The 14,700-nt window shown below is 32.6% G+C and overlaps 1 protein-coding gene across 2 annotated transcripts in view; it reads right to left on the minus strand.

The window, feature by feature from the left end:
- The window catches only part of LOC145260567 (calcineurin-binding protein cabin-1-like), a 567,854-nt gene that overhangs the window by 402,040 nt on the left and 151,114 nt on the right, over positions 1 to 14,700 (minus strand). For both annotated transcript variants that reach the window (XM_080118824.1, XM_080118826.1), the window contains exons 12-13: positions 8,894 to 9,009; positions 3,862 to 3,944 (exon numbers count right to left, since the gene is read on the minus strand). In XM_080118824.1, coding sequence (XP_079974950.1) covers positions 3,862 to 3,944; positions 8,894 to 9,009 — 199 coding nt within the window. The remainder of the gene's footprint in view (positions 1 to 3,861; positions 3,945 to 8,893; positions 9,010 to 14,700) is intronic.

Genomic DNA, 14,700 nt, shown 5'->3' on the forward strand with positions numbered 1-14,700 from the left:
TTAAAAATCGCAATAATTCACTGTTTATCATGGCGAAGTATCGTATATAAGCAAACGTAACTGTTCAGCACCAATTTACATTCAATACAAAAGGAAGCTGCATGTTAACAATAGAGTTCTCTATACAATTGATATTTCCTTGTGATTCTGTTGAAATCTTCGCTTGGAACTGACCACATTCGTCCGTTTGAGGTGGTTACCTCAAACCCCCAATCAAACACATACAGAGAAGAGACTTTCTCTACTTCAGACCTTGCCCATCTAAAGGCATTTATTTTCACCTTACACTTGTCCAGAAATTTCACTTGTCCTTCTTCACTACTTGTGACAGAAATTACTTGACCTAAATAAAAGTCATCATCATAATATACTGTCACAAACTGCCCTTGTTTGCTAAAGCTGTAGTTTCCAAACTCTGCCTGATCAACTAGAGCACTTTCTTCATCTGTTTCGCTTTGTGATTCTTCTTTGCCGGGAAGTGTTTCATAGTCATTTATTAGGTCTGAGCCATTCAAAAATGCTTTCAAGTGGCTTGCTAGTAACTCTAAAGGTCGGTCAAGTTTTAAATGTTCAGACTTATTGCCCAGAACTATTTTCTGAAACCTAATTTCATCTTTGAGGGCCTCAAGTTTACTATTCCTGCTTCCTAGCACATGTAGCTTTTGTGTGACATTCTCTTCACTGAAACAAGGCCCACCATGTGTCTTCACCCTCTCAATGATGAGATTTTTTTCTTATGGCTTGCTTCCTTGCATTTTTCTCCTTTTCTTGTTTTGTTTTCTCCAGTTGTTGCTTTCTCTTCTGAAGTACCACCTTCTGTAATGCCTGGTGTTTTATTCGGACTTCTTTAGATTTGGATCCACACAATCCAAGCAACTTGTTCCTTTTCAGATTTACTATCAAGCCAAATTGAAGTCTTGTTTTTCTTCAGCATATTGATGGTGCTATGGTGGTGTAAAAATGCATGTCGTCTCTTGAAAATGCTAAAATCCAAATCACCAAAGCATTCTTCTATCAAATTGGTTATCTGGCTATGCTGCATTTGCTGACGTTTCTTTTCATCTTTAATATCATGGTATCTTCCACCTGGCATAAACGAAGGCTGGGCTGTAAAATGGAAAATAGTCCCAGAGTTCAGGAGTTAATACCATGCAAAAGAAATCAAACAAAAAACTTTTTAGCCAATAAATACACAAAAGAATGCCCTCCCCCTCTAAGGTGGCCAGAAAGTGGGTACTCATTTTAAGTTAAATTTAAATGGAAAAGTGATCACCCACTTTTCGAAAAAGTAATTTCTTCATATCATGAAAACTATTTTTTTTGCGACGGAAACGGTTTTCAGATTCGTTTTTAGCACACCGAAATCTACAAAAAACATATTTTTTTATATACGGACGTGAGATGGGCCTTAAAGTAAAATAATACTGCGTCTTCAACATAAAAGTTATTTTCATTGTGCTAATTTGATTTTTCTGTCTAGAATAAAATAAATTAAAACAATGAAAACAATGGTACTTATGAAGTGAGCTATTATTTAGGAAACATGTGAAGGGGGGGGGCGTGTTTTTTTAACTAGTCTGTACTTTCACCTAACAATTTAATAAATGATAGAATAAAATATATTAAAACAATAGTATTTATGAAACAAACTATTATTTAGAAAAACACTCTTTACTGTGTGTCGTTTTTTTTTTTAATTATTTTTGGTGCTTCTACACTTTATTGCCGAAATTGGAGACACCATTTTATTTCACGCACCTGCTGTCCAAATTTAGGGGAGAACATCATATTAAACTACGGCCGAAGCATGAAATAAATAACAAAAAACTTCCGTAAAGAACTAAGAAAAAAAGTAAATGTAGTTAGCACGTGTTCAGCTTTTTAACGTTAAAAAGCTGAACACGTGTTAACTACATGTTGCAAAATACTTGTGAATATTTAAAACATTCAAACATAATTTTTACAAATTAATGTACAGAAATGGTTTCTTATCGCTTATATTGAAATTGAAGCAGTATAGTTACCTATTTGGTGAAATACTGAAGTCTAACAGCTTTCATTCATTGACTCGCACATTTTCGCCGTGTTCACGGTTCACGTAATTTTGTCCAAAAGACCCCCGAGGTGTCACTTTCCTTTCGCCTTGCGCATTTTCGCGAATAAAGCTAGGTACAATTTCTTAGCACCATTTTATAGGAAATTGAATAAACTTTAATTTAATATCACATTTGCCATGGTTATTATGAATAGTTAATTCACTAGAAGCAAATTAAATCAGAAAAAAATCAAGTGTTTAGACCCAAAATTGGCGAATGAGTTTGGTAGAATCTGCAAAGGTAAACTCTTTCAACTTTGAGCTCTTAGTAGCCAAATTTTCGCATAAAAACGGATCAAAAAGTTTGCTGCGTGTCTGAATACACTTTTTTAAAATTTCAAATGTTTAGCCTCAAAATTAACTGAATAGTTTGCTAGAGACCGCAAAGGTCAAATCTTTTGAATTTTGACTCCATTTTTGACCCCTTAATATTTATTGTTTTGGCTCAAATTAAAAAGTTTGATCCATGTCCAAGTAACCTACATTTAAAATCTCAACTGTTTAGACCCAAAATTGGCGAAGGAGTTTGGTGGAGTTTTCAAAGGTCAAATCGCTGAACTTTGACCCCTTGACAGCCAAATTTTTGGCCGAAAAACAATTAAAAAGATTTTCCCAAATCTTAATACCCCTTATGTCAAATCTCGAGTCTGTAGACTGAAAATTGACAGAGTTGTTTGGTAGGGAAATGTACACACAAAAACAATTTCACTTTTATAGATATATAGATTATAATTTTCAAACAAGTAAAATATTTGCTTATTTTCATAATATTGCATTGTAATTTGGCTTTCAAACACACCTGACTTTTATTCAAATTAAATCAACGCTTTTATACCCGAACTCACACCCCTGACGTAAAACTTTGTTCGTATTAGATTTCTTTCAACGGTTAACAGTTTGACTCCTTATAAGATGATTCATAGCATGCTAAAAATCAAACTAGATTTATCTTTTAATAGTAAATTAATAAAATTAATAAAAAAAAACAAAAAAGAACTCAGGTTTGAACCATGTGAAAACAGACAGAAATAATAGGACAAATATTTTATTCATTATAGTTTTTAATTTTGAGTTTTTTGTGAAAGACAACTTAAATGCTATATTAATCTCACCATGTTGATGAATGACCCATTTGCTTTAAAATAGAACTGATTTTTATATGAATAGAGACAAAATATAAGTTAAAACTCATCATCATAAAAAAATCAATGAAAATAATAACCTAACTCGAAGTAACCTGGAGAAAAAAAATGGTTAATGGCACAGAAGAAAGAATTATACATTTATAAAGAAAACTGAATTATTTTTCCATCTAAGTTTTATCGAAATAACCCCAACAATAAATGAGTTATCACAAATTGAAATTGGAGAGAATTTCACTATATTAGCCATTTTTTTCTACTAAACTGGCTGGTTTGTAATACCAATTTATAGGCATATTTTTTTAAAATAAATAATCTGTAAATGATAGATACTACTTAACTAATAGATTGGAAATGGAGTCAGTATCTAAGAGATAACTCCCCAAATTGAAGCCTAACCACCTGATGTACTTTAAGATTTAGTATAAAGTAATAAATAGGTGATTATTAGGGCTGAGAAGTAGAGTAGGCAAATTTGTACACATACACTTCACTCCATTACACTGAGCAGCCCATAATCCATCTTTCAAAGCTCTTTGCAAAAAATAGTTATGACAAAGTGAGTTTTTATATATCAGTCCATGTTGCAATCAACTGTCTTTTCAAATTTCATAAATAACTTACAATAAACTGGAGGGAAGAAATTTAAGCAACAATTCTTCAACGTCAACATTTTCTTCTTGTTTTCTGCGAGTCGTGTTACGCACCTAAAAAATGGAACAAAAAATAATTCAATTATAACTAAGAGCTCAAAAGTAGCAACAAAAAAGAAAAACATTTGTGGCCTTTATTCAATCTGTTATCACTGGCTAGTTGGTACAAATCACAATGAGCGGCACAAGACTGTCCTGAGTCAGTCACATCCAATCCCATCTAAGATTGTATCACAATGAGCCACACTATCTTCTTGCTAACTGACATTTGATATTGATTAGTGATTACTTAGTCAACGTCCCCACCCATCAATCAGTTATCCACCCTTCAGGCAAAGTGGCCAGTCATCGCTTCTTCGATTTGCTGGCTGAATCAACCATAACTGCCAACCTGTTCACTACCTGTAGCTGTTTAGTTAGTCCAGTGAATGCCATCCAATCTCAATCAAAGCTGAGTGATGGTAAACTTCTGTAGATAGGTTGCGGTAGATGTAGAATAGGACGAATATCGCATGGCAGTTGAATAGCTTGGCTCTACCATCTTGTGCAATTATCTTGTTGCCAGCCCTTGTTCCACTTGGTCCACTTACAGCTGCTCCTAGTTCAACTTGAAACAAGCTAATGGTGATGGCATTATGTTTGTAACTTGGTTTTGGCTACAATGATCTTGAGCCTGCTAACATGGCTTGTCTGCTAGAGTTCAATCAGGTCCATGTCTGTCACTGAATAGTCAACAAGCATAATGTCACTGGTAAAGTGCAGATGGTTGAACATGCTTTCATCGATTTTGATGCCCACCCTTCCCAATTAGTGCAAGACATATTTCAAGCAGAGAAAGGGCCAGGCCTCTGTTTGACTGCATAGTTGATGATCTTGGTATTGCAATATCTATTCAATTTCTGCAATCACACTCTGCACTTCATTAACAATTCCTTGTTGTAAGACAAGCAATATGATATTACTCTTGATGCTGTCAAAGGCCTTTTGGTCATCAGGGAATGCCATCATCAGAGGGATTTTGTCCTCACGACTCTTCAACATTTCATTTAGCATCTGAATGTTGTCCAACTGCTTGGTGATATTGGCTAGCAGTACCTTAGTGAAGATTTTATAGGTGGTTTACAGCAGTGTAATTGGGTGTTTGCTGTACACTGAAGAGTTCCCAGCTCAGTCGAACTGGTTTTATTTATACTTGGGCATCACATCTACTCCTTTCATATTCAGAATGTTTCCCTTTACTCACAGACTGCTGCTTGCATACCTTCGAGGTTTTATATGCCATTCTGTTTGTCTTAGGGCAATAGGGATATTTGCTTCTTCCTTCTCTTAACTTTCTCTCTCATGTTCTATATTTTTTTTGCTCTCCGAGATCATTGTCGAAAAAGAAGTCTTCATCTCTTGGTTGTTGGTGAGTCCTGTCTTCAAGGATTTTTTTCATTTTCATTATGTGTGTCGTAAAATAAGTTTATCAACTTGTATTATAATTGCAGATTCATCTCTGCATTTCTTTACAACAGATAGTGTTGGGTGCTAAACTGACATTGGCTTGTCGTGTTTACTTTAAATAGTATGACATCTCCATGTTTTATTTTGGTTTATTTAGCTTTTGTGATCCGTGTGATTTTTCAATCTGTCTTTTCTTTTTTGTCATTTATTTCAACCATAGATCTAATGCTGTGCACAGATATATTGTCTTATGGCAGACTATGTCTTTGTCTATATTGAGTCCTTATACCTTAGTTCTGAGTAGGGCTTTTGTTTTCACTATATGTATCTCTTGTGACAATTTTAGGATTTGTTTCTGTAGGTTTTAGGGTATGATAATGAGGGTGAGTATCGCTTGTTTGTTTCAGCAAAGTATTGCTCCTAATCCTACAGGACTGGCATCTAATATGACAGATGTTTGCAGTTTCGGATCAAAGTGCATGAATAGTTTGTTCTGAATGACTGCATTCATCAGCATGAGAAAACATGATTTGCTGCTTCTATACTATAATAATGAAAAAATATTAAATTTCAAGTGAAACAAATAGTACCCATGTAAGTATCAGGTCTCAAATAATAACATATCCAAAAATTAGAAAAAAACGATAAGGTAGAAAAATAATTATTAATGAAAAAAGAATTTATGAAATGAAGCAAAATCACTAAACTAACTAAAAAGAGATAAGGTGACAGGGGAGATAATTAAGTTCTATTGCTTATGTCATGTAATGAACGTAATTCAAAATGTCGGACAAATTTTATTCCTCATCTAAACTTTATTGAAAACTGTTTTTCATTAATAATTATATTTTCTATTTTCTATGGTTCTATTCCTCTGTATTGAATATTTCTTAATTGTTCTTGACACTTAAATATTCGTACGGTGCTAATTTTGTTGTTTTGTATGTAAACTCTACTTGACCTGGTGCTATCTCCTGTGTTAAGGTTTTGGAGATATCTTTCAGTTTCTTTCCCCCATAAAACCGAAAGACTGATAGTTTATCAAACACTATAAATGCGTCTTCGATATGTACACTTAATTATCTTCCCAGTTCAGGAATTCTATTGTTAGTATAGCGAGAGCCATTTCTTTTGAAATAATTTATTTTTTAAGTTTGTTATTTGCATTGTTCTTGAATTCAAGTCCCTTTTTTCCTTTCCTCTTGAGGGGGTAATGCTTCATTAATTCAAAGTTGTAAATCAAGTTGTTGAATTCTAGTACCTTCTTTTTTTTCTTTGTTGTTGCGAGGGCAATGTTTCATTGATTTGAAGTTTGTTAAATTGCCAAGTTTGCTGTACACCGAAGTGTTCCTACCTCAAGCAAGCAAGTTCTACTTATATTATCGCAGACATCACAGGGCGGTAATGTTTGCCAAGTTGTTTGCAGAGTAGCACATTTTGGCTATTTCCCATATATATATGGAGATATTGCAATAGTTCATGTAAATGCTGAAATAACTGGACATGGATGACCAAAGCTTGTTTCAGTCATCTTGAATAGTTCAATCACAATGGTTATCCAAGTCCAGTGCTAGGTCATTACCTGCATGTTGGACCTCACTGCCCAAAACTGGTAGAATGGCTGGCAATTGATCAAGCTGAAGAAAGGAGCTTGCTGGCAAATAGTTTGTCTCAATGCCAGTTTGAATTCTGGCTTCTTTCTGTTGACAATCTTCAAAGCAGAGATTTGACATTGTTGTTGTTGCATCACTTACCAGCTCTTTTTACTCGATTTTGTAGAAGGCAACCAATGACTGCGGCTGATGTTGATGTAGAGACCTGGATGACACAGATAGTGAACTTTTAGGCCAAGATCAGATTGGCCAAGATTTGGGTCAGGATACTAACTCGAGTGGCGATCATGTCGATAAGTGCCGCTAATCATTTGGAGATAATAAAGCTGATCACACTGACTGACCTACTACTCTCAGCAGTGTCTAACGCAACTCTCATTCTGTGTGTCCATTAAACATAGGGTATTGTAACCATAATTATATAAACAAAGACAAAAAACAGTCTCTTTCTCTTAATAACAATTCACAGATATTGCATAAACCTATTGTTATTTTTAGTAAATTACAGAGCAATTTTAACAAGCATTGAGTTTCATTTGAGTGTATCACGTTTTAATGAGTTATTTGCTTCTTTATAGTGGCAAGGAGTAACAAGTCTGTCAGTCATATACAATAGCAAGCAATTCCTGGTAGGTTGAATAGATACCTAGTTATGAATGGAGGGCCAGTCCTCTTTGTGTCTTATCTTTAATATGTCTTTGAATGCTACTGCTAAGGAGGTTACTGACTGGCTTCTTGCTGGTCCTGATTTATCACCCAATCTTAGCACCTATTATTCTATTTTATAAGAATATTTTTTTCCAAATTTTCAAACAATTTTTGGCTGCACTACTTGCTTCGTACAAGTTTGATTTCTTTGATTTTAATACCAGAACCCGTTCATATTGTTTCAGCTTTGTTTATTTATTATTTTCTCTTAACCCCACTCGACTGTAATTTGTTGATTTAGTACCTTGTTTCTATTCCAGTATCTTCTTTCCAAAGAAGGCTGTGGAACTCTCTTCCTGCTCACTGTTTTCTTCTACCTTGGTCTTTTTAAGACTAAGGTCAATAGGCATCTGTCTTTGCAATAATCAGCTTTCATTCTTGTTAGCTTCTTACATCAAGTGGCTTCATGCCCTGTCTCGACCGATTTTCATAAAAAAAAAAAATCAAGCCAAAGATGAAATTGGTAAAAGACAGCTACTTTCAAGAAACTGCATTCATTCAAAAATTAGGAAAGAAATTAGGTTCTCTTTTTATTTTACTAAAGACTTTTTAGATGTGTCTAATGTGTAAGAGCTTCTGTCTTAGGTTTGAAATAATATTTTTGTTAGTCTGTGGCAATGTGAAATAGCTAAGTGTGTAGAGACTGAATGAATACATTTGCATTTGCGAGTGATTTTTCAAAGTGGCGACTCGAAATAATGAAACACTTATCTTTTGGGGATTGCATTTCTTTCGCTGTCAATCTTCCAAAGCTGACTACTGAGTGGAAAATATCTTTTCAGCTTTTTTTTTAATAAAATGAACAAAGTTAAATTATTCAAACAATAAAAATTTAATAGAACAATATACTCTTTTTTTTACGAAGGCTGTTTAAAAAACATCTGAAGAAATCAGAATGTTTATAGCTCCAAGTATCAACATAAAATTTGTTGTGTATTTAGAATTACATTTATTTAAAAAAATACAGAAAAATCTTTATTATGTACATATTCATCACAGAACTTGGATGTCATATCCTAAAAATCATGTGGGTTTGGCTAGTAACTTTTCTATTTGGCTAGTTAATGAAAATATTTAGTTGTCAAAGGTCAACTAAATATAAATTTGTCCATCGAGTCCTGTTCAACCACAGTTCATTTAGATCTGATACATTCACATATAATTTCCCAGCATCTGTGACCATCATTTTAAGAAAAACCTGACATTATAATGGATGAATACAGAATTTTATCTTACCCTTGCAGATCGCCGTTTACAACCAATTTCTTCAACCGAAACAGTTCTACGGCGTTTCTGTGCTTGTTTCCGTGCAGAAGCATCTTCCATTTCAAGAAGACCATTTTCAGAATTATCTGTGAAAATAAAACAAAAATATTTTTTTTAAATAAAAAATCTTTTACAAAATAGAGTATCTAGTTTTCTGTTAAGCCAACCCAAGAACAAAACGACTTTTTTACAAATTTTGCTGAAATTTTTTAATTAAGCTGAAAGTAATTCTCAAATGAAATTCTATCTTTGAAATCTTTATATTAATGAATATATTAATGTTAAATGAAAAAAATGGTAGTAGCAGGGGGAGGGAATTAAAATAACAATAAGCAGCCAGGGTGGAGAGAGATGTTAAAAAAAAAAGTGGTAGTAGGCAGGCTCAAACCCGTGACGCTAAGGCAGAAAAGAAAGTGTAAGAAAATCTGACATCTTACCGATGCTCCATGACGTGACTGGAAGTTGAAAGCATTCAAATTAAGTGTAGTCAATCGAAAAGAAAAGATGACTTGCAGAAATAGCGCCGGAAAATCCAAAACCTCCCTGCAGAAAACTAACTACTTAAGGATGAAGGAATTAATGTTTTTGGTCAATTTTTCGATATTTGTCGTCCAAAGGCCCAAGCTTCAAAATGATACCAATCTGGTCAGGACCCGTTGCCTCTGTCAAAAGTTTTTGCAAGACATACACACACATCTTGCCTTTTATATAAGGGGAGTGCCCGGCGTTGCCCGTGTGTTTAGAGGTATAAAAGAAGGGATAAAAAAGTTTTGGTAGGAAGGTAGGCTCGAACCCGAAGCCTTGACGCGAAGGTGGAAAAGAAAGGGGAAAAATCTGGCACCTTACCCGCTCAACTATAATGAGAGGAATGAAAACTGTTTTAATTTAACAATTAAAAAGTTAAATAAAGACAGATGTGTGAATTTAATGAGGTCAAACATCACGCCATAAAGGAAATGAAATCACGCACTTTACATTTGCTGCGAGGCAGTTTTTTTTGTTTTGTTTCACCAACTTTGGCTGCGCTGTAGTTATTTTGGTTGGGGGTAAAAATCAGCTACTCATAAAAAGGGAGTTAGCAATTGTTTGATATAAGGGGTTTCCCCTGCAGTGATCAAACTATATTGCTTTTCTGGATGAGTGCCAGGGAGTTTGTTTAGTTTTGCTTTTTTTATACTGAAAAGCCAAATAAACACGCGTAGATAAAAAAATATCACGAAAATAACGAAATGTAAAAATCGTTCAAATAAAAGATAGACGCGACCTCCATTTGTAAATCGTAGATATTATAATTTATAAAAAAGCCTTTGTCGGACATACATAAAAAATGTACACACTAACACACATTTTGCCTTTTATATATATATAAAATAAATAATCTCCCCTTAAATAATTTTATTTTATATTTTAATTTATTTATTGTTTATTTATTATTTATTTTCTATTTATTTATTGATTTATTTATTTATTTTCCATTTAGTGTCTTCTAACAACTCTTACTGACCTTTTTTCTTTTTTTTTTTTAAGTGATGACCTGTACATTTCAGTTAACCGATATTATTTTGCCCTATATATTTTTTCGCGCCTTTAACATTTCCTGTCTGGGTAATTTTGACATTTGTTTCTCTATTTATATTTAACTCTATCACCATTTTTTTTCTCCTCTTTTTCTTCCTTGATCTTTCTTATTTATATTTATATCTCGGCAGTAGAATGAAAATAGCAATACACATGAAAAAATTGAAATAGCTTGAAATATTTCAATATTGGTATGCATAGAAAGAGCTTGATGAGCTAAGAAAGAATCTTTTTAAATTTTTAAAATCTGATTAAAATTAAGGAAGTTATGGCTATTTTTGTGCCTCACACGTTTGGATATTTTTCCCTCTTTAAGACCATATGCATTTCGTCACATTTTTTACACTACTTTTTCAGTAAAAATGTCATATCTTTGTTAAAACACAAGACTAAGAAATGAAATTTACCATATAAGTGTATTTTTGTACAAGGAATCAGAATATGCAACTGAAAATCTCCCAAAGTTTATGGTTTCCAAATAATCTGCAGTAAATGTGCATAAATATGCAGCAATTCCTTAAAAATGCCATGTATCCATAAACAGAAAAGAAGTTGGAGAACTCAAAGTTGAATTGTAATGTGCTTTATGTACAAAAAACTTAAATCTAAACATAAGACCATTTAAAAATGAATATATTGCAATATTTCTTTGGTATTATTGTAGATTAACACCTTCTGTTTAACCCCACTCAACTCCTTCTGACCACCCCTCCAAAATGTGATTCTACCTTTTTAGGAAATTATGTATAAAATGCCATGAAAAACTTTAATGAAAGATAAACAAATTATTTTAGAATTGAATATAAAATAATTTCCTATTACAGATCATTCTAGCATTTTAGGGCAGTTAACTGTTTTTTTTTCTATGGGAAAATATGCATGCTTTTTTTTTTTTTTTAAGATGATTATGTGTAGTTTTAAGAGGGTTTCTATGCAATGAGAATATGGGGAGGGTTGCCATTCGGACTTTGAATTAATTGTAGGGCTAAGGAAAATTATGTGTGAACATACTGAAAACTTGACAGAGACAAAGCTAACAAAAACAATATTAGAGGGGGGAGCGGTTAGTTTCACAAAAATTTAATGTAAAATAATTCATCATTTCCTGGCCATTCTAGCATTTTAGGACAGTTAACCAATTTATTTTTATGTGTATTTTTCTTTAAAGAAGGATCTATTTTTTGTTTGTTTGTTTTAGATGCTTGTATGTGGCTTACAGAGGTATTTTGTTGGTGGGGGGGGCTTGCCACTCGAACTTAGTGTTATTGTTAGGGTTAAAGAGTGTTTTAGGAGGAGACTTGCCACACATAATTTGGATTAGAGGTGAAGTCAAAGAAAATTTCATAAATTTGTTGATTTCTATTTTCGAGGTTGAAGGTGTTAATTCCATAGGTCGTTTATACTACGCTGGAGCAGGTTGTAAAAATATCTTTCGCTTAATAAGTAGAAAAAAAAAATAACGAAATAAAAAGCTTTCTAATTGTAGTTTGATGTGTTTTCTAACTGCTTTTAAAATTTCAAGAATATTGATATAGATTTTGAGGGTTTGTATTACTATACACATAGATTCGAAAAAGTTGTCGAAAAAACAAATATATAACAAATAAATGTTATCAAAAGCAAGTTACTTTTCTACCTAATTGGATAATTTTTTAGTGTTTTTATTTAATGTAACATGTTCATTCAGCTTGAAAACAGTGTTTACCGATGTTTTGGAAAATTTAAAATGGCGCCCGACTCTCTTGAAACGGTAAGTTTGGGGAAAAGAGTTAAAAATAAAAAAGTAGACAAAATACTGCTAAAAACTCGCTCAATATATGTTACCGTGACATAGGCTGACATATATTTGGTGAGTTTTTAACAGTATTTTGTATAGTTTTTTTTATTTTTAACTCCTTTTCTCAAACTTACCATGTCAATGAGAGTCGGGCCGGGCGCCATTTTTAATTTTCCAATACATCAGTAAACACTGTACGTGTTTCGAGCTGAATAAACATGTTACATCGAATAAAAACACTAGAAAATTATCCAGTTAGGTAGAAAAGTAACTTATCTTGCCTTTGATAACATTTATTTGTTATATATTTGTTTTTTGACAACTTTTTCGAATCTATGTATAAACGAGATTTTGATACTTATTTTGATTTTGAAAAAAAAAACATTTGTGGCTGTTTGCAGTAAAACATTGGGGTTTGTATTACTGTACACAGATTCAAAAAAGTTATCAAAAAACAAATATATAACAAATAAATGTTATCAAAGGCAAGATAAGTTACTTTTCTACCAAACTGGATATAATTCACGTGTTTTTATTCAATTTAACATGTTTATTCGGCTTGATAAACATGCAGTGTTTACCGATGTATTGGAAAATTCAAAATGGCGGCCGACTCTCTCTTAAACACGGTAAGTTCGGGAAAAGGTCTTATAAATAATAAACTAGACAAAATACTGTTAGAAATTCGCTCAATATATATTACCGTGACATAGGTTGACATATATTCGGTGTTTTTTTAATAGTATTTTGTCTAGTTTATTATTTATAACACCTTTTCCCGAACTTACCCTGTTTAAGAGAGAGTCGGCCGCCATTTTGAATTTTCCAATACATCGGTAAACACTGCATGTTTTTCGAGCTGAATAAATATGTTACATTGAATAAAAACACAAAAAATATATCCAGTTTGGTAGAAAAGTAACTTATCTTGCCTTTGATAACATTTATTCGTTATATATTTGTTTTTTTGACAACTTTTTCGAATCTATGTGTACAGTAATACAAACCCAAACATTGTTTTAATTTGTTGTTCAAAACTAATTTAAAGAATAAAAGTGCATGCAAGCTATATATCTACAAAAGTGTATTTTGTCTTTTTAACCATGTTTTTAAATTTGACGAGAAATGTGAGAAATTGCAACAGATTCATAATGCCGAATTGGTTGGGATTGTTATTATACATTCTGAAAACCGAATAGTTCTAAACTAATGTTATTCTGATAACAAAATAGCTCTAATTAAACATATAAGAACATTTATATTCATATTTTCATGTTTTTCTTAATTCGTTCTTGAATAAAAATTAAAGAACGCGTGTTGTTTACACTGTGCTTTCGCTGATTCTACAGGCTGGAGCTGCTGCTGCTTCTAGTAATACTAACTTCATTTGACCAAATTCGAGAAATAGAAACAATTTTTTTTTCGGGTAGGTCCTTTTTAATTATCAATTACCGCGGTCCTACTCAACATAAAATAATACTTTTAATTGATAAAGATAGTAAAAAGATTGATTTACTTACTACTGGGTGTCCGAAGAATTTTTTTTTCAAAATGTTCGATACTTGTCATATTAAAGTCTTATTTTTAACACGACAAAAAAAGAAATGGTCAAAAATATTTCGGACACTTGACAGTATTAAGATTAACACCTCTACTGATTGGTTCCCAAATTTCATGACGAAATTCTTCATACAATCACGGTACGGACCTTTAGAAAACAGGGGGGGGGGTCATTACAAAACCTTACCGAAAACGCCATTTTATGACGTTCACATTTTTATCACTTTATTTGCTTAAAACTCTTAAAATATATAATGTACATTCATATTTATTAATTCATTTGAAAGTATATTCATTTTCGAACAAAACAGTAGTAATTTGAAGACTTGAAGTGCTTTGGTTTAAAAAATATGGCTATTTTAGTAGAACTACCTTGAAATCTGTGATTATCCAAAGCGTTTTTTCGTTCGTGTGTATTACTAATGAAAAGCATATCTTATTTTTCTTTTATTAATATTATTGGAATTTTTTCCTATTTTCCTTGTACACATTTTTGTTAATTTTTCCATGGATTTCTGCCTTTGGATTATTATGGACCATTTTCTTCCAATTACGGGATTTTTGGATTTTACTTGTGCAAATGGAAATTCAATTAACTTTCTTGAAGTTACATATTTGGATTTTACCGTCACTGGATTATTTATCTTCCACCAGACTATCCATTCATGTGTAATTACCTTTTTTTTCACCATATTCCCTCTGCTTCACTTTTTTTTGTTATCAAATAAGATCTTTGACTTACTTGTTGTTTCATCAAATATTTTTGCATGCAAAATCCGATCCCGCATTTTGCTAATTCCTACCCTCTGATGAGAAGGAAAGTATTTCTTTGAAACTCCACGGATTAAGGACTATCCACTTA

Source organism: Euprymna scolopes, chromosome 36 (assembly GCF_053919585.1).
Source record: "Euprymna scolopes isolate OS-2025 chromosome 36, ASM5391958v1, whole genome shotgun sequence".
Lineage (NCBI taxonomy): Eukaryota > Metazoa > Mollusca > Cephalopoda > Sepiida > Sepiolidae > Euprymna > Euprymna scolopes.